Genomic DNA, 20302 nt, shown 5'->3' with positions numbered 1-20302 from the left:
AGGGTTCATCTGAAGAATTCAGACTTGAGGGTTCGTCCCAAATGGCAACCTATTACCTATATAGTTCATTACTTTTGACCAGAGCCTTATGGGTAGTGCAATACACGGGGAATAGGTTGGCCATTTGGGATGCACCCTTTTTAGGTGAGCTGTTCAACTTTCACATTAGTTACACCAACTTGTTATCGAAAACGCTCTTGTTTGTTCCCGTTGATGCTTTGCAGAGAAACGGTTGAGTCACACTCAACCTGTTGTGAATGTATGAGCAACGTAAGTTGTCTTCTCCTTTCTCTCTGAAATGATTTTGACAACAGTCGCAGTGAGTATTAATACAAATGCCTGACGGCTGAAGCTCCTTAAAGCTCAAGAACAAAGTGACGAAGGCAAAGAAAAAGTGCATTTACAATAGATCATATGAGGCATTTTAATGTACCAATCTAAACTTTAATATTTGTACTTAACCATAACATTTATAAAATGTGTTCTAACAGAATAAACAGTTACAATAGCAGACTTCTGAACAAAACGTCTTCAGCATTCTCCTGTAAATCTTAGTGAATTTCCATTGGTGTCACACTGTTTGATAAAATTGCTCTGATCCGTTCTTCATCTTGAGCTGTCGACAGTGTAACGGTGCATGCCGCAATGCCATTTCACTCAATGAAACCCCTATTGCTGTCATGTGGAACATTCAGACCAAAATGAGAAATTTCGCAATACACAAATTTGTTATTACAGAGAATTGATTTTGATTGTGTGAATATACAATATGTCAACAGTATTGCGAACCTGAACAAGCAGAGAAGAGCGAAATTCAGTGAACGAACGAGGAGAGTGGCAAATTTAGTAATGGTAATGTACAGAATGTCGTCAACTGGGGAAATCAAGCAAGGTCAACTCCAGCTCCACAGCCACCATTTAGTTCCACTGTAATATGCACAGATGTCATTTGCAACTACTATTTGTAATATTCCATACCAAATTATTTCAGAATTCTATGGACACATTCTCAGACAAGCCAAACATGTATGCTATACACACAGCAAATCACAGACCGACTCTGAGGCTTTCCTGTATCTATACATGCATGACCGCCTATACGTGACTGCAACAAGCGAAGTCAAGCTTTACATTGATCATTTGACCCCACATTCACCTTAGTACAGAATCTCCTCAGTGTGCGACCTGTCCTTCAGTGTTGTTGATGACAGAGGAGAAACCTGGTATAGGGTGCCATCAGGGACCATGATTGGGAACTTTTGAAAATGATGATGATTATGATTATGAATATTTAAAAGCCATGCTTGGCCCCCGTGATTACTTGACATGGGGCAAGAGTAGATTTTATTTACGCTGATGAATGGGTCATTTCATTGTGGACTTGTCAAACAAAGCACAGCACAGAGCACTCAGCAGGGTTACAGATATTAAAGGCCCAGTGGGGTCAAAAATGAGAGTTTCCTGTGTTATATTTCCACACGGAGGCTGGAATAATACTGTGAAATTGTGAAAATGATGATGGTGCCCTTTTAGTGTAATGGCTGTTTGAAAAGTCCGCCTGAAATGTCAGCCTGTTTTGGTGGGATGGAGTTTTGCCCTGCCTGGTGACATCACCTACTTCATAGACTAATAAGAAAGAGTTCCAAACCTCTCTGCCAATAACAGCTAGTTTCCCCCTCTCCACTCCCAGACAGTCCTAGCTAAATTCTTGATTGAGAAATTTCTCTTTGCTAAGAATTGTTTTTCTTCATTTTTGACCATTTTAATTTAAAACAATCACAGGAAGGTACTTCATTGTTATCCAAATGATTTGATATTGAGATAAAAAGATCCATTACGGCCGTTTCTAAGATCACAAGCAAAATAAAAAAATAACAAATAGTTATATTCAAACATCTTTATCTATTTATGTGATTGTGTGCTGTAATGTGAGGTATAAATGAATAACCCAGCAAAATACAAAATCGTATACCTACAGTCGATTTTCAGACAGTAGTCAAAGTGATAGGTCTTTCACTGAGGCTGTTCTACACGAGAGTGGACAGCAGTTTTAGTCCAGGATAAACTTTTACTGTAACAAATTCACTATCTAAGCCAAGAGATTGTGCAGGAGACATAAAGCAATTCTTTTGGAAGCAACTTTGCTTCCAACAGGGATTTATGGGAAAGGACTCTTCTGGCCCTTTCTTTAAATAGAGGCGCTCAGCTACTAGACTGTGGAATGTGCTCAATTGTGTGTATTCTGATTCATCCATGTCAAGGGGATTCACAGCACAGCTTGTTGCTTGCTATTCATTGCCTTTTTGAATGATGACCCAATATGGACACCGTAATTGTTGTAAGAACTTCACCCAAGTCAGTAAATAAAATACAAATAATGACAGTCCTACTAACCATATCTATGTGCATTTTGTTGCTTGGAGCAAGGCAATTCCAATCATCTTTCTGACTGGTTTTGCTAATAAACAAAAATATGTCAGTGTGATTACTACAATCATAACAGCTATATATATATATATGTATATATTTTTTAAATAATTTTCTCTAAAATATATAAATCAATTACAAAAATTAGTATTAGTGTTGAATTAAATTAATAATTATCCATTTAAAACAGTGCTTTCTCTTTGTGTTCAGGTTGAACCTATGTAAATGTATAATGCTACTCTCTAAAACACCTTTCCCATAAACCAGACATGTCAATCTCTCCTGGCTCAAAGTAGAGGAGAGATTGACCTCCTCACTGCTTGCCTCTGTGAGAGGTATTGATGTGTTGAAAGCACCAAACTGTCTGTTCAAACATCTAATACACAGCTCAGACACCCATACGTACCCCACAAGAAATGCCACCAGGGGTCTCTTCACAGTCCCGAAGTCCAGAACAGACTCTGGGAAACTCAGTACTACATAGAGCCATAACTACATGGAACTCTCTTCCACACCAAATAACTCAAGCGAGCACTAAAATCAGATAAAACAACACCTCATGGCACAACGAGGACTGTGAAGAGACCCAAACACTTACACACAATCTAACACACTCACTCTCCACACACACACACACACACATTTGTAATGTGGTATTGTGGATTTTATATTGTACATTTGTAATAAAAGAGCAATAATGTAATATATTGTATGATGCGTTGTTTTATTTATGATTTCGGCTGTTGTGTTTGGTTGTGATGTAATTGTTTTAACCCTGCTTGGACCACAGGAAGAGTAGCTGCTACCTTGGCAGCAGCTAATGGGGATCCTAATAAATACTAAATAGTGTATAGCTGGTACGCAGTATGGGCCCTATCATCAAAGCGAGGATAGTATGGTTTTAACACGCCAAAAGATCAATGTAATTCCTCTGATTTTGTTTGATATCTCTGTATAATGGTTCGATTGAATATGACCACCTGTCTTATACTCATCTTGTATACAATATAAAGGGGAAATGATGTCTCATCAAATAATGACATATTTTACAATGATTCAAAAACAGTGAGCTGAGTGAGAACTTATTGAGAATAATAATAACAAATTAAGAAGGGTACACAAATCAAGATACTGGAGTTGAGTAGAAATTAATCAAGATGGCTCAAAATGGCATGCAGTCCTTGTCTTGTTCCCATGTGGTGACCATGTACCAAAATAACCAGTATAGAAATCGCAGTGGCCAGCTGTCAATTGTAGGAAGATTGAAGGTGGGCGTCTCCAGCTGGACAGTAATGTGGGGTCCAATCCGTGCTTACATACAAGTGGTCTGTTTGCAGCACAGGTTTGGTGTTCAACTTTGGCTGTAGCTTTTTCACTGGTGACAGCAAGAAAGATATAGAACTGAGGTCCCAGGGTCTGTTTTGATGCCCGATCCAGCCCAGAGAGGACACAACTTTTGTTGTCATCAGGATGGAAAGATGGCCGCCGGCTCTAGCAGGCAAAGTCCTCAAACACATGTGGCTGTCCTTGGTGGTGGGGGAGATGGTGGTTCGGTAGAATCGTTTTGGCATAAGCTCCTTCAGGATGACTTCTGGTCATGGTCATATCACTGGACTCCTGGTGGCCACAAAGACCACAACACAATAAGATATACAAAATGGGCCAGTTTCCCAGACACAGATAAAGATTAGTCTTGGACTAAGGGCTCTATTCAATTCGTATTGCCGAAGTATCGCGGAAGATCAATGTATACATTTTAAGGTCATTTCCAATTGAGTCGAAATATGCAGCACTTACTGTGAATGCAGTCTCAGCGACCGCGGGTACATTGAGCATCTCTACTGATCGGTGTCCCACCCACGGGACGGTTGAGCTAATGTGCGCTAATGTGATTAGCATGAGGTTGTAAGTAACAAGAACATTTCCCAGGACATAGACATATCTGATATTGGCAGAAAGCTTAAATTATTGTTAATCTCACTGAACTGTTCAATTTACAGTAGCTATTACAGTGAAATAATGCCATGATATTGTTTGAGGAGTGCACAGTTATAAACTCAAAGTTATTAATATTCCAATTAGGTACATTTGAGCAGTCTAGATACAAAATTTTGAACAGAAATGCAATGTTTCATTGGATCAGTCTAAAGCTTTGCACATACACTGCTGCTAACAAGTGGCCAAAAACTAAATTGTGCTTGGGCTGGAATAATACAGTATAGCCTTTCTCTTGTATTTTTATTTTTTTCTTTGTTATTATTTTTTACCAGATCTAATGTGTTATATTCTCCTACATTATTTTCACATGTCCACAAACTTCAGTGTTTCCTTCCAAATGGTGTCAAGAATATGCATAACCTTGCTTCAGGTCCTGAGCTACAAGCAGGTAGATTCGGGTATGTCATTTTAGGCAAAAATTGAAAAAAGGGGAGGATCCTTAAGAGGATCAATCGCGCTACAAAGCAGATCTTCAGCGCTCAGGATTGAATAGAGCCCTAAGAATGTTCAATGGAGGCTTAGTCTGTGTCCTGGAAACTGGCCCTAACTGATGTACAGTTTAACGTTGGCTCAATAAACCAAAATTACAATGCCTTTGAATAAACCAAAATGATAATACCTTTGATGTAATGGTAGATATTTCATGTAGATGATTTTTTTACATCTAGGGAAAATGGATGATTTTGGATGATTTTATATGAACTCGAGAAGTAAATTTGTTCCTCATGAGAGAGGGACCTGGGAATTGGAGTTGCCTCTGGGGGGATGTAATCCTGTACAGTGGGATAAAACAATATTTTTAACAAGAGACTACCCTGATGTCCTTGAGAAAGACATGCAGTGATATAACTTGTAGTGATATATACAGATGTATAGTGATATGACTTGTAGTGATATATAAAGATGTATAGTGATATAGCTTATATATAAAGATGATACATAAAGATTTGTTGTGACACAAAGATTTATAGTGATATATAAAGATTTATAGGGATAGAGCTTATCGTGATATATATAGATTTATAGTGATATATAAAGATTTATAATGATATAGCTTGTAGTGATACATATTTATAGTGATTTATAAATATTTACATTGATACATAAAGATTTATAGTGAGATAGCTTATAGCTTATATAAAGATGTATTGATACATAAAGATTTATAGTGAGATAGCTTATAGCTTATATAAAGATGTATTGATACATAAAGATTTATAGTGATATATAAAGATGTATAGTGATATGTAAAGATTTATAGGGATAGAGCTTATAATGATAAATAAAGATGTATAGTGATATATAAAGATGTATAGTGATATAGCTTGTAGTAATGTATAACGATTTATAATGATATAGCTTGTAGTGATATTTAGATTGACAACCGTTGTGCCCAAATGGTTGTACATCACGGCTAGAGTGAACTGAACAACCCCATTTTTAGGAGGTTCATTCTCCCTTCATGCACAGCCTGTGGATGTGTAGGCCCGCAACATGCCTGATGCAACATGCCTGCCCTCCACAAGCAACACGCTCACCTTACTGGCTTTCATATCTTGCAGATCCACAGTTGCAACTGTGGTCGTCTGTTGTTTCTTCTCATCCTTCTGTGGCCTCAGCAGACGCTGCAGCCTGTGCTTGATCACCTGCATGAAGGGAGGGAAGAGAGAAAGTCAGGAGTCCACTCCGTCAGCACATCTGACATATCCCAGTGCTCAGCGAGCGGGGGCTATCCATATCATTAGCCTCGTATAACACGAGTGAAATCATTCACGCTCATAATTGACACATAAGCAGTGATCGTAGTCCTCACGTAACAGTTGAAAAGGTCAAAGTCCCACTGACACTGATTAAGGCTGCCATTTTAGAATGTTGTCCTTGGGGTTTACAGATTATGAACAGCTGAAATGTGTGTAGGGTTGTAAAATTCCAGTAACTTTCCCGAAATGTACAGGTATTCCAGAAATCCCGGTTGGAATCAGGTGGGTATAAGCAGGAAATCCGGAATCCGCCAACCAGAATTTTTGAGGAAAACTACAGAATTTTGCAACCCCGAATGTGTCCCCTTTTGTGAGCTTCATGCACATACACATATGAGACAATGTACCTCGTAAACATAATCCAAAATTTCTAAGATTGTCAAAATACTGGCTCCAATGAACAAGCCCATCTGGCCTCCAATGTCACCTGAAAAGGAAGACATCATATTAAGATTCCTCCTGGTATGGTTCCAGGTGATGTCAATGATAACTCATTAAACTCATAGTTCAAACCCATTATCTCGAGTCCAAATTCCATTTATTACCATTTATTACTAATTTATTACAAAGAACCACAGTCAGGCAGTTTCTATATTAAGACTCATCTTTAAACCACATGAAACACCAATTGTTGAAAAAACGTTGAATTAAATGTAAAAAATGGCGAGAGAGAAAGGGGTCAGGGCCGAAAAGAGAAACACTCACCTAGTAAACCTGCAACATCGTACGCTTTTTTTTGTTCAATTGTTTCGTAGTTAAGAGCCTCGAAGAAGATGTCCAGCACCAGAAAGTTGTCTCTGGAGACGGAGGAAAATGTGAACATGAATAAAAGATAACTGCATGTGTTTATGATACGTTTGTTATAACCAATAGTGAAGTGTTACAGAGAAAACAATACAACGTGCACTTTCCTTTTAAACTCAAAACACAGCACTGCAACGTCAACAGGATAAGACGTCAACACATATACCGTACCATGTCCTTTTTTATGGTCATCATAAATTGTCACGGTGGCACATTCATGCCGTAAAAAGCAATTCAAAGTAATCAAGTTAATGACTGTCAGATTAGGCGGCCTTTAAGATCTTAACAGCATTGAGCAGTGGACTTGAAAAGCACAGGCCGCATCTGAAAACGCAACCTAGTACCCTACTTTTGACCAGGGTCCGTAGGTCTCTGGTCAAAAAGTAGTGCACTATAGATGAATAGGGTGACATTTTCTCATGATGTGTAAGCCAACCCCTGAGGGTGTCTCCATTTTCCAGCGCTGATCTTTTCCAGGTCATAGTCATATAAGTCGTCAAGTTAGATCTACCTGATATACTCCTCAGACTTGTCGTACTTCCTGGACAGGTAGCGAGCGGAGCCCTTGCTAGGGATCTTGACCATGGAGAGTTCCTTGCCGTAGCGGGTCAGGTTGCATGGTGTCTCACAGGGACAGGTGTCCCCAGTGCTCTTCTGGAGAAGGGCTGGGTACACAGAGCAGATTGTTACATCCTGGGTTTGCGACATAGCCTGGAACACAGAGCAGAGTGTTATAGCCTGGGTCTGGAAGATAGCCTCGAACACAGAGCAGTGTTGTTAGCCTGGCTCTAGGACATAGCTTGGGTCAGTAAGACCAGTCTAAAGCCAGGTGATCCTAAATGAGCTATAGACTCCAGTGACGATGGAACAGCTGCCATGCACAAAGTGAGGCCCTTGTTCTCCTGCATGGGCACCATCAAATAGGATGCTGGTGTGTTTGGGTTCCATCTTTGCCTCCTAATAACCACTGTTGATGGATTTCAGTTAGCAAGTTAAAGGGGAATTCTGTTACTTTTTTATCCCCATATTTATTATCTCCAGTGCCTATGTGCTAGAGATAATGAATATGAAAATTGGTGGGATTTCCCTTTCTTATAATTCAATGTTTACCAGTTTCTAAGTTTTTATTGTCACGTGCACTGTACTAGTACCGTGAAATGCCTTTCACGCTCTCTCTTTCCCAACGATGCAGTAGTTCTATAAAAAATCAAATAAAAAAGAAGTAGACCAAAAAAAGAAGAACACAAAAAAAGTAACTCATCTATATACAGGGTTAGTTCCAGGGTCAGTGCTAATATCCTATTTACAATGGGCAGGGATACTGGAGTGTTACGATTAGATATGTATAGGGGTAAGGTGACTTAGCATCAGCATATATGAGAAACGTGAGCGTGTGTGCGTATGTAGAGTCAGTATGAATATATGTGTGTGAGTGTGTAGAATGTGCATAGAGACAGTGCACAAAAATAAAAGAGTCCATGCAGATAGTCCGTGTAGCCATTTTGTTAGCTGTTTAGCGGTCTCATGGCTTGGGGATAGAAAGATGTTCACGAGCCTATTGGTGTCATACTTGATGTTCGGATACTGCTTGTCATGCGGAAGCAGAGAGAACAGTATATGGTTGGGGTGGCTGGAGTCTTTAACAATTTTCCTGGGACTTCCTTTCAACACTGCCTGATATAGAGGTCCTCGATGTCAGCGAGGTCAGCCCCAGTGATGTACTGCCTGTCCGCACCACCCCCTGTAGTGCCATGCGATTGAGGGAAAGGTGTCGTTGCCATACCAAGCAGCGATGCAGCCAGTCAATATGTTCTCAATGGTGCAGCTGTAGAACTTTTAAAGTATTTGATGGCCATTGCCAAATCTTTTCAAACTACTGAGGTGAAAGAGGCGCTGTCGCGTTTTCTTCACGACAGTTCGCATGTGATATGTGGACCATTTTAAGTCCTTAGTGATTTGGACACAGAGGAACTTGAAGCGCTTGACCCGCTCCACTGCAGCCTTGTCGATGTGAATGGGGGTGTGCTCGTCCCACTTCCGTTTCCTGTAGTACACGATCAGCTCCTTGCTCTTACTGACGTTGAGGTAGAGGTTGTTTTTCTGGCACCATTCTGCCTGGTGCTGAGGGTCAGTGTGGCAGAGGTAATGTTACTACATGCTTAATTAATATACTTACTGAAATCATGGCTATTTCATTGGGTGCACACACTAACACATACAGTGCATTGACTTTTTCCACATTTTGTTACATTACAGCCTTATTCTAAAATTGATTAAATTGTTCCCACTGTCAGCTTGGATGGGGAGCGTCGCTGCACAGCTGTTTTCAGGTCTCTCCAGAGATGTCTGATTGGGTTGAAATCTGGGCTCTGGCTGGGCCACTCAAAGACATTCAGAGACTTGTAAAGCCACTCCTGCATTGTCTTGGCTGTGTGCTTAGGGGTTGTTGTCGTGTTGGAAGGTGAACCTTCACCACAGTCTGAGTTCCTGAGCACTCTGGAGCAGGTTTTCATCGAGGAACTCTGTACTTTGCTCCGTTCATCTTTCCCTCGATCCTGACTAGTCTCCCAGTCTCTGCCGCTAAAAAACATCCCCAAAGCATGATGCGGCCACCACCATGCTTCACCGTAGGGATGAAGGGTTTCCTCCATATGTGATGCTTGGCATTCAGGTCAAAGAGTTCAATCTTGGTTTCATCAGACCAGAGAATCTTGTTTCTCATGGTCTGAGAGTCTTTTAGGTGCCTTTTGGCAAACTCCAAGCGGGCTGTCATGCACCTTTTACTGAGGAGTGGCTTCCGTCTGACCACTCTACCATAAAGGCTTGATTGGTGGAGTGCTGCAGAGATGATTGTCCTTCTGGATGGTTCTCCCATCTCCACAGAGGAACTCTGGAGCTCTGTCAGAGTGACCATCAGGTTCTTGGTCACCTCCCTGACCAAGGCCCTTCTCCCCCGATTGCTTAGTTTGGCCGGGCGGCCAGCTCTAGGAAGAGTCTTGGTGGTTCCAAACATTTTCAATGTAAGAATGGCTATTGTGTTCTTGGGGACTTTTTTTTGGTACCCTTCTCCAGGTCCTGTATTGGAGCTCTACGGACCATTCCTTCGACCTCATGTCTTGGTTTTTGCTCTGACATTTACTGTCAACTGTAGGACCCTATATAGACAGGCTCGTGCCTTTCCAAATCATGTCCAATCAATTGAATTTACCACAGATGACGATCAAGGGAAATAGGATACACCTGAGCTCAACTTCGAGTCTCATAGCAAAAGGTCTGAATAGTAATGTAAATAAGATATTTCTGTTTTTCATTTTTAACAAAAAAAACCTTGTGTTTGCTTTGTCCTTATGGGGTATTATGTGTAGATTGATGAGAAAAAAAAATAATTTAATCATTTTTAGAATAAGGCTGTAACGTAAGAAAATGTGGAAAAAGTCAAGGGGCCTGAATACTTTCCAAATGCACTGTACATGCATAAACAATTTCTCATTCACAGCGATAAAAGCAAATATATGCACAATCAGAAAAAAAACCTCACATACTACATAAACATAGACCACAATACATGGCTTACTCAATCATCCCTCTTTTCAAGACAAATTTCAATTCAGTTGGACAAAATGGCCAGTGTCTATGACCTGATAACAGTAATTCCAATTTTATAACTCTTATAATGAGGTTATTTGTATGCAGGGGCAACACATAATCTATTCTTGGACTGAGGCACACAAAAAAAAAATCAACTATATAATACAAATATATAAATAATGTTTTAAGTTATTACCTTTCACAATGGCTGAATTTATTCTGATTATTTGAGTGGAAAATGTAACCGATATAAATATGAACAGTTCTTGTAAGATATATCTACATTTAGCTCACCCACCCATTAAATGGGCTTGGATTCTTTTTGAAGAAGATGATAATTAAATGTCTGGCTTATTAGGCTTGAAAATCCTAATTGTACTAATATATCTCTCATCACATAATAAAGCGTTTCTTTTATGACCGTCATAGTATCTTTGAGACAAATCACCTCTGCACAGAGATAACCCGAACCAGACAGTGGGGAGTCGGCCGCACCGTATGGAGTTGGTTTGGTGAAGGAATATCAATGTACTGTGAAAGCTCCAACGTGAAGTCGAGTAAGGAGTTGGGTAACATCGTTGTCACTCACAGCTTGCGCATTTCCTTCTCCTACAATTGACATATCAACATGGAGGCAATTTCATTTTGAAATCTTTACCCAGGCTATCTCCACCCATACACTGAAACTCAATATTTCCTTATAAAGTGAGTCAACATTCTGAGTTACTGATTTCACTGTTGTTTTACTCTATTATAATAGTAAATAAAAAGGTTTCTTACCAAGCGCCTTGTCAACACACTTGATGTTACTGGGAGTGCAGATATCGGCAGTTCCTGGAGTACAAAACATGAAATGAGTTTGATCAATCAAAAACAAAATGGTCGCCGCCTGTATGTCTGCCAACATGGAAAACTCTCATTGAGAACAGAACACTAGCTTATCATTCATCTACGAACGCAGACATGGGAAGATGAGTTCCAGGGATAGGGTGTCCGCCTCTGATTGCATCGAGAAATGGAGCACCGGGGCCCCACCCCAAAGGCATATTTAGAAAGTCTAAAAACCAATCAACGATTTACCTTCTCACCGTGACAAACACAGAGCAGGGGGCACTAACGATAGGAATTCATCAGGAGCACAATTAATCGCGGGAAATATGTGTGGCAACGCAGACGACAAAATGTTCTTTGAGTTAATGTTTTGAGAACAGTCGCCTTTCCAATTTGCATTAGGGAAGATTGATTTGGGGACATTAAAGTCGGGGGCACAGAGGAGCAGAGTCGTCATTATGATCAGGGTAGCAGGAATGCACAGGAAATCTTTCACCATATTTCCAATGGAGAGAGGTCAGGTGTGTCTGTACAGGGGATTTTCATCAAGGAATGAAAAGAAGCAGATTGGTATACCACATAGGACTCCAGCCGTGCCGAGACGTACATATTGACAGTGTGAACATGAAATGGTTGAAACAGGGACAAAATTATCTAATATCAGTGAACCACTGGTTGAATCAACGTTGTTTCCACGTCATTTCAAGGAAATCAGGTTGAACCCACGTGGAATAGATGTCGGATGGATGTCTGTGCCATGTAGGGAGTGAGGTTTACAGTAGACTACTTACCGGGCATGTGCACCATCCTGCAGTTGCACTCCCGGAGCACCTCCCTGGTCTCGCAGCGCAGGCGGCAGGCACTGATGCTGTAGGTGTCGTATCCCGGGATCATCTGGTCGCTGGTGGAGCGGCAGTTCCCCCAGGGCTGGGGCAGGTAGGTCAGCTAAGCACAGAGTGATTGATTAGAGCCGTGTCTGAGCCACAGGGAGGAGAAGTGGGAAAAGTACTGAGGGGGTGGTAATCTGGGAGAAAGCAGTGCCGGGGCCTACCCTTTGTTCCTGACATGAAACAAAGGTCTGGAATCCCGGGGAGACTCCGAAGCCCAGCTGGTGGATGTAGGGAGGCTCATCCTGGCTGTGGATCTGCACGCGGATCCCTGCCTCTAACGACGTCTCATCTTCCGGGATAAAAGAGGCACGCGCAGGCAGTACAAAGACACACATACAGAGTGGATTCATTCAGCCTTTTATTCATCAATCCTAGGGGAGGGCTAATTTTCACTACGCCTATCTCAGTCATGAGAAAAATGAGACACTGACAATGTGTGTGTGTGTGTGTGTGTGTGTGTGTGTGTGTGTGTGTGTGTGTGTGTGTAGTATATGACTAACAGTGCTGTCAACAGATGTATCCCTTCCAGTAATCATTTTACAAAAACACTATTCAGGATGGTGATGCCATTGCAAAAATGTATCGCTAGGGTCCCCTCACAAACAAGATTCAGAGATTTATGACAACAGACACAGGAGCCCGCAACATCACGTAAGATTTATGGCTTACTTGTCTCTTTCCAGATGGGGAGATACTCGTCCTGTTGAATATCCAACATAATCTCCAGGCCATTTCCCATTCCACCTTGCTTGGTTTTCCTGGACGTCGACTTGTTCCCGTTGAAAGTGTAACATTTTCCGTATCTGGTGTAGACCTACAGGAGAATATGTTCGTATCAGAAATGTCATAATAAACATGACAATATCCATCTCCACTATGACAGACGTACTCGTGAGGTGTCGTAATGAAGTTGAAGATATGGCCTGGAAAATGAACAAGATTGTCTACGTGGTTTCACATTCTCTGTCTGTAATAAACATAGGAGATGTGTTTTGAGGGGAGAGTTACATACCAACAGTCTTGATCTTTACTGATAAAAACACATCAAAAACACAACTTGTAACGTATACCTGTATTTTACATACTTACTGTATGACTACGATAAAATGATCCATTCAGGATTCCACAGAAATCCCCCAAGATCTTTTTAATCTACGTTAATAAGAAAATATTTAAAAGAAAACAGAAGCATTTGAAACTGATGTACAATATCATCTTATCATCAGCTTGACAGCAGCCTTTTAAGGGAGTTCATTTTCTTTGTTTATGGGCCTTATCTCACTACAGTACAAGCCAAAGTGACACATGTCCGTTATTTTGACTTGACACCATGAACCTTGTGAAATGAAAGAATGAAAGATGAGAAAATCACATGACAAACATAATGAGCAGATGAGACAGCGGGGTTGACAGTCAAATTACAACGGTGTCAAATCCAGAATGTTTCTGTAAAAACAAGCCTGTTTTTACTTCAATATCACCCCACTTAGAGTTGCATAATTCCAGTAACTTTCTCAAAATGGCCTGGTCTTCCAGAAATCGCAGATGGAAGATTCCCGGAACAGGTCGGAACAAGCAGGAAACCTAGAAATCCTGGGAATTATCAGAATTTTGCAACCCTAAGCACAAGCCTTATAATGACTGGTGTGACGGATAAATTAGGGACAAAAATGAGACAACACTGATAGTTACACACAAATTAAAGCCACGGTTGAGCTATAAAACCCGTACACTGTCATCTGGCTCTGCTGGCTGTTGTACACCGTCCATAACAGTCATTAAGACCAGTTTTGTTGTTGTTTGATTCCCAGATTGCCCCTTTAAGCCCAAATCAAATTGTTTTGGTCGCCTAGACAGATTTGCAAATGTTATCGCAGGTGCAGCGAAATGCTTATACAGACGCTTACAGTTGAAGTCGGAAGTTTACATACACTTAGGTTGAAGTCATTAAAGCAAATTTTTCAACCACTCCACAAATTTCTTGTTAACAAACTATTGTTTTGGCAAGTCGGTTAGGACATCTACTTTGTGCATGACACAAGTAATTTTTCCAGCAATTGTTAACAGACAGATTATTTCACTTATAATTCACTGTATCACAATTCCATTGTGTCAAAAGTATACATACACTAAGTTGACTGTGCCTTTAAACAGCTTGGAAAATTCCAGAAAATGATGTCATGGCTTTTGAAGCTTCTGATAAGCTAATTGACATTATTTGAGTCAATTGTAGGTGGACCTGTTGATGTATTTCAAGGCCTACCTCCAAACTCAGTGCCTCTTTGCTTGACATCATGGGAAAATCTAAAGAAATCTCAGAAAAATAATTGTAGACCTCCACAAGTCTGGTTCATCCTTGGGAGCAATTTCCAAATGCCTGAAAGGTACCACGTTCATCTGTACAAACAATAATACGCAAGTATAAACACCATGGGACCACGCAGCCGTCGTACTACTCAGGAACAAGACGCGTTCTGTCTCCTAGAGATGAACGTTCTTTGGTGCAAAAAGTGAAAATTAATCCCAGAACAACAGCAAAGGACCTTGTGAAGATGCTGGAGGAAACAGGTACAAAAGTATCTAAATCCAGAGTAATACGGGTCCTATATATCGACATAACCTGAAAGGACTCTCAGCAAGGAAGAAGTCACTGCTCCAAAACTGCCATAAAAAGCCAGGCTACAGTTTGCAACTGCACATGGGGACAAAGATTGTACTTTTAGGAGAAATGTTCTCTGGTCTGATGAAACAAAAATAGAACTGTTTGGCTATAATGACCATCGTTATGTTTGGAGAAGAAGAACACCATCCCAACCGTGAAGCACTGGGGTGGCAGCATCATGTTGTCCCCACAACAGGAAGGACTGGTGCACTTCACAAAATAGATGGCATCATGATGCTTGAAAATTATGTGGATATATTGAAGCAACATCTCAAGACATCAGTTAAAGTTAAAGCTTGCTCGCAAATGGGTCTTCCAAATGGACAATGACCCCAAGCATACTTCCAAAGTTGTGGCAAAATGGCTTAAGGACAACAAAGTCAAGGTATTGGAGTGGCCATCACAAAGCCCTGACCTCAATCCTATTGAAAATGTGTGGACAGAACTGAAAAAGCATGTGCTAGCAAGGAGGCCTACAAACCTGACTCAGTTACACCAGCTCTGTCAGGAGGAATGGGCCAAAATTCACCCAACTTATTGTGGGAAGCTTGTGGAAGGCTACCCGAAACATTTGACCCCAGTTAAACAATTTAAAGGCAATACTACCAAATACTAATCGCGTGTATGTAAACGTCTTCCCCACTGGGAATGTGATGAAAGAAATAAAATCAGAAATAAATCATTCTCTCTACTATTATTCTGACATTTCACATTCTTAAAATAAAGTGGGGATCCTAACTGACCTAAGACAGGACATTTTTACTAGGATTAAATGTCAGGAATTATGAAAAACTGAGTTTAAATGTATTTGGATAAGGTGTATGTAAACTTCCGACTTCAACTGTATTACCAAACTGGGATGTTTACTAAAACATAGTACACACCTACCATAGGGTTCCTTTGACAGAAAAAAAATAAACATTTCAAATCGACTGTGTGATCGTTCAGTAAATGGGTACACATATAGAATATGTAGCCTAGTATGTAGGAACAAAACAATGTTGTCAAATGATTCAAAGGCATACAGTATAATTGTGGCTAAACCAATAGCGTATGAAGAGGACAATGGTGTGCAAGCCACCCTCTTTGACTGACATGTGCTGTTAGTGTAAATTGGTTTAATCTGTGGAAGGCTGGCACAGAGCAAGCAGAGAAGGTAAACTGTACCTATCATTGATTTAGCCTGCTTCATTGACATACTTAAGCCTCCACCACTGCACTCAATCTGATCCAGCAGGGTACAGCGGTAGAGGGATTCAAGTTTAGAAATGAAAAAAAAAAAGGAAAGAATACTCTCTTACAGAGAGTCCCCGAGTTCTGCTCTAAAAGTTTGGCTGTTTTGAGAATGCCGGGGTGTTCACAAATGATGTCCCCAGAGAGCAGGGGAAGTTTTCCCATCATCTCAGCCTGGAAATCGTTGCTGGCAGAGCCTCCACTGATTCATTTCTCAGCTTTAGAGCCTCTCTCTCTCGTCGCTCCAGGAGTCTGTGTGATTGATGGTGCATTTTCTCCGCGTTTCATCTCGCACCAAATTTAGCAAAGTAACAGCTCTGACTTTGTCAATTCCAAGGAGGAACAAAGTATCCTCAAATCACACTAAGGGAGTTCTAGAAGAATCCCTCAAAGGCATCTATAGCTATCCACCTTTCAGGTAAACCATGCTGTGGACTAGTGTTCTTGGTAACTTTTAATGAATGTAATAGATAGGTACATTCATGACAAAACTTCTACGATGTTCTCTGTCAAGGTATTGGTTATATTTAACAGGCAACCCGGTAAGCCAGATGTCCAGTGACACACATTTCCTAGGTGGCAAAGGTCCGGGTGGATATCGTCCTTTATCGGCGTTGTGGTACAGCCGCAGTAACAAACATAGTCGTCTACGACTTAGGAAAGATGTTGTTATATAAAATGTACACTTAAAAACATGAAATCAGACAAGACACATTTTAATTAATTACAACGTTTTTCTTCAGAATGTTAACATGTGCATCATTGCGTCAACTTTGCTGTGAACCATTGCAGATGGTCCTTGAATAAAAAACAAACAAATTTAAATAAAATAAAACGCATGTTTTCTGGAGAACAAAGGAGAGTTTAACACAAATAACAATTTGAATGTCTCTGTGGGCCGTGCAAACTTAATGTAGAAGTCACTCTGGGCCTTGCCCTTGCATCAATGAGAGAAATTACACTTTTGGTCTCCTGCCAATGCCTTGAACTTTGGGACAAATGGTGTGAGAGCAACTCTGGGACACTGTTCATTGGTGAGCCTGGTGCATTATTTGTTTTTAATAAAGTTAACTGTGGAGAAAGCTGATTCACAGCTGTATGTGGAGCAAAACATGGTCAGGATGTGTAGTGCCAGTTTCTTGAGAACAGGGACATCAGCTGCAGGCACCATCTTTCCCCAGAAAGTAACAGGGTCACAGTCACCAGTCTGCTCCTTCAAATACACATTTTCTTGCAGCTCAATCAACTCCATTTGCAGTGAGGCAACATCTACCAATCTGAAGATCTGTTTTGCTTCTTCTGACAACTTTGTCACATTTGTGACCAAGAAGGGGTTCTGAATGAGCAGCAGCAGTTCTCTCCCAACAGTGAAGTCATCAAAGCGAGCCTTGAAGTTATCCTTGAAGTTATCCTTGAAGTTATCCATCAGCTTCTGGATGAAATCAACATGGTTGGGAACATCTTTGTCTCCCTGCGTTGCACCAGAAGATTGGGGAAGTGGACAAGTTCTACCTAGAGATCATTCTTGAAAAGCTCCAATTTCTTCTGGAAAGCCCGGACCGCTGTTATCATATCACACACTGTGTTGTGCCATCCCTGCAGCTTAACATTCAGTTGATTAAAGTGTGATGTAATGTCTGTCAAAAATTCTACTTTTCACATTTTCTTCTTTATCTTCCAAAAACTCAAAAAACTGAGTTGGCTTGTCACTCTTTTGCTCTGATAACAAAGCTTTTATTTCTTCCCGAATGGCCCAAAAGTGTTCCAAAACCCTGCCTTTGCTGAGAAATCTTACATTGTTGTGCAGTAGTAAGTCAGCAAAATTGGCATTGGCCTCTGTCAGAAAGCCTCATAGCAGGCAGTGTTGTAGGGATGATGTTGCTCTCCAAAAAATTGATAAGTTTCATTATCATTGTCATGACCTCAGGATACTCTTTCTCTTTCAGACTGGCACACAGAACAGATTGATGGATGATGCAGTGGTATGATGTCAGGTTAGGGTGGTCCTCTTTTAAACGTGTAACCAGTCCCCTCCCTCTTCCTACCATGGCTGGATCTGTGATAATGGAGACCACAGACTTCAGATCTCTCCTGCTTTTTGTCAGCATCCCTTTGATGACCTCATGGGATATCCTCTCCTCGTGTGTGTGTGTGTGTGCTTCTAGATTTGTTAAGCCCAACATCTCCCCACAGAATTCCTTCCTTGTTTCATTGTAAAATATGAGAAACACCAGAAGCTGGGCATTATCAGTGTCTTCTGTTGATTCATCCACAGCAAATGAAATGCGTGGTGAATTCTGAATGGCCTCATCGAGTTGTGAAGTTACTAAATATTCAGCTAATATTTCAGATTGCTGTGGAATCTGACAGTGAGCTCTGTTTGATATTTTCCCTGAGCTCATGTTTATGTTAACCTTCAAGCAGAGTGTCAGCGACTTCACACATGCCTTCTTTAACCATCTCAGCATCAGATATTTTTTGGGGGTGGGGGTTTCTCCCAAAACCCAAGATATTCCTCAGTGAACACTCCATTGCACGTTGTTGGGCTGTCAGGCAATTGACAAGGACTTTGGTGGGCCTCTCATATTGGGATTTGAGTTGATTCATCTTGTTCGTTCTCACCTTCGTGTTCAGGGGATGCGTCTCATCCAAATTTCTTGGGGACATAATCTCGTTTAAGATTGGCACTTTTCACGAGGGCTACGGACTCGCTGCATATCAGGCACATTGGTTTTGTGCTAGTTGCGGTGAGAGTTAACGCATTCTTTTCCGTCCACTCATCTTTGAATATACAGTTTTCAGCGTCAACTATTTTGATTATTTATTTAAAAAAGATACTGGTAACTAAGCTCCCGCCATCTGTGACATTAACAGTTGAACCGCGGTCAAATCTTTCTGTTTCTTTCTGCCTGCTTGTCCCAAGTTTCTGCAGAGGATATTTGAAGTTATTGGCCTCTTTGTATTTGCATTTAACCATGCGATTGGATTAGACGGGGTTGTGAGTTAGAGAGGCCGGTTGATTTTTTAAAAGCTGTCTAAAAATGATTTATTTACTTTTATATAACAAAATGAAATGTTGTCCAGTCCGTATTGACCTGTCTCTGGGTCTGGACGAAGACAGCGGTCCGCCAGTTGAGTTTGGCTGCTGTAAGCCAATCATAGACAAGTACATAAACAGATGTAAGGGACACATTGCACGTGTAAACCAGAAGGTGCTGAATACTGACCTATGCAGCTCATGCTGTGCTATGCATGATGTGACATGTCTATTTTCTCAATGAACAAGTGAACCTGGTCCCGGACGTTTGACATGCTGTCAGAAGCAGTCCGGTAAAATGGGAAGAAGCTGGACAAAATAACAGAATCCGGAGTTTAATCTGACATAAAAAGTTGACTTTGAGCGTCCGGCGGACTGGCCCACGTGGCGCCAGCAATTTCACGTGTTACAGAACAGCTACCAAGCTAAGGGAAGAAAACAGTGACATTTAAGTGAGCAGACTCACATACTCTATGCCCCCAGAGGCCAAAAATATTTTGAAGACATTCACATTTGATGAAAATGAAAAAGAGGACTGGAATACAAATGCTAGCTAGGTTTGAAGAGTACTTAGTGGCTACGAAAAATGTCATCCATGACAAGGCATGCTTCTACTAGCGAGTCCAGAAACTGGGGGAAAAGCTGAAATGTTCATCAGGAGCACTCTACAATTTCACAAAGAACTGTGACTTCGGTGAGCAGAGAAATGAACACATCGGGGAACATACAGCGTGCAGGAGGTGTTCCACCGACGTTCGGCACGGAGGAATGACAGACTTCTGTGAAGAAAGAGACACGACAGAGGCAATAGGAGAGAGAATGCCTAGTCAGAGCACACGAGCAGCAGATGCGTAAAAATGTGGTAAAGCTCAGCACAAGGTGGCATCTAGGTGCCCAATGGCAGCTTCGATGTTCAGGAGATGCTTCAACAAGGGACACTGGGAGCCACTGGGATGTTGCAAACGATTACGAGAGTGAGAATGCATACTACCTAGGTGCCGTTGATACAGAAAATAATGTGTGAAAACAACATAATTGAGAAAGTGACACAACCCACAGACTAGTTCGCACC

At 41.0% G+C, this 20302-nt stretch overlaps 1 protein-coding gene across 1 annotated transcript in view; it reads right to left on the bottom strand.

Moving 5' to 3' along the window:
* Nucleotides 1-471: 471 nt before the first annotated feature.
* The window catches only part of LOC139396904 (acid-sensing ion channel 4-A), a 94521-nt gene continuing 74690 nt past the window's right edge, over nucleotides 472-20302 (bottom strand). The window contains exons 2-10 of the mRNA XM_071143836.1: nucleotides 12968-13112; nucleotides 12460-12587; nucleotides 12200-12353; nucleotides 11358-11411; nucleotides 7501-7654; nucleotides 6891-6982; nucleotides 6533-6612; nucleotides 5964-6071; nucleotides 472-4044 (exon numbers count right to left, since the gene is read on the bottom strand). Coding sequence (XP_070999937.1) covers nucleotides 3919-4044; nucleotides 5964-6071; nucleotides 6533-6612; nucleotides 6891-6982; nucleotides 7501-7654; nucleotides 11358-11411; nucleotides 12200-12353; nucleotides 12460-12587; nucleotides 12968-13112 — 1041 coding nt within the window. The 3' untranslated portion in view covers nucleotides 472-3918. The remainder of the gene's footprint in view (nucleotides 4045-5963; nucleotides 6072-6532; nucleotides 6613-6890; nucleotides 6983-7500; nucleotides 7655-11357; nucleotides 11412-12199; nucleotides 12354-12459; nucleotides 12588-12967; nucleotides 13113-20302) is intronic.

This window comes from Oncorhynchus clarkii, chromosome 3 (genome assembly GCF_045791955.1).
Source record: "Oncorhynchus clarkii lewisi isolate Uvic-CL-2024 chromosome 3, UVic_Ocla_1.0, whole genome shotgun sequence".
NCBI lineage: Eukaryota > Metazoa > Chordata > Actinopteri > Salmoniformes > Salmonidae > Oncorhynchus > Oncorhynchus clarkii.
The sequence above is the reverse complement of the archived record's forward strand: the minus strand, read 5'-3'. Positions and strand labels throughout refer to the sequence as shown.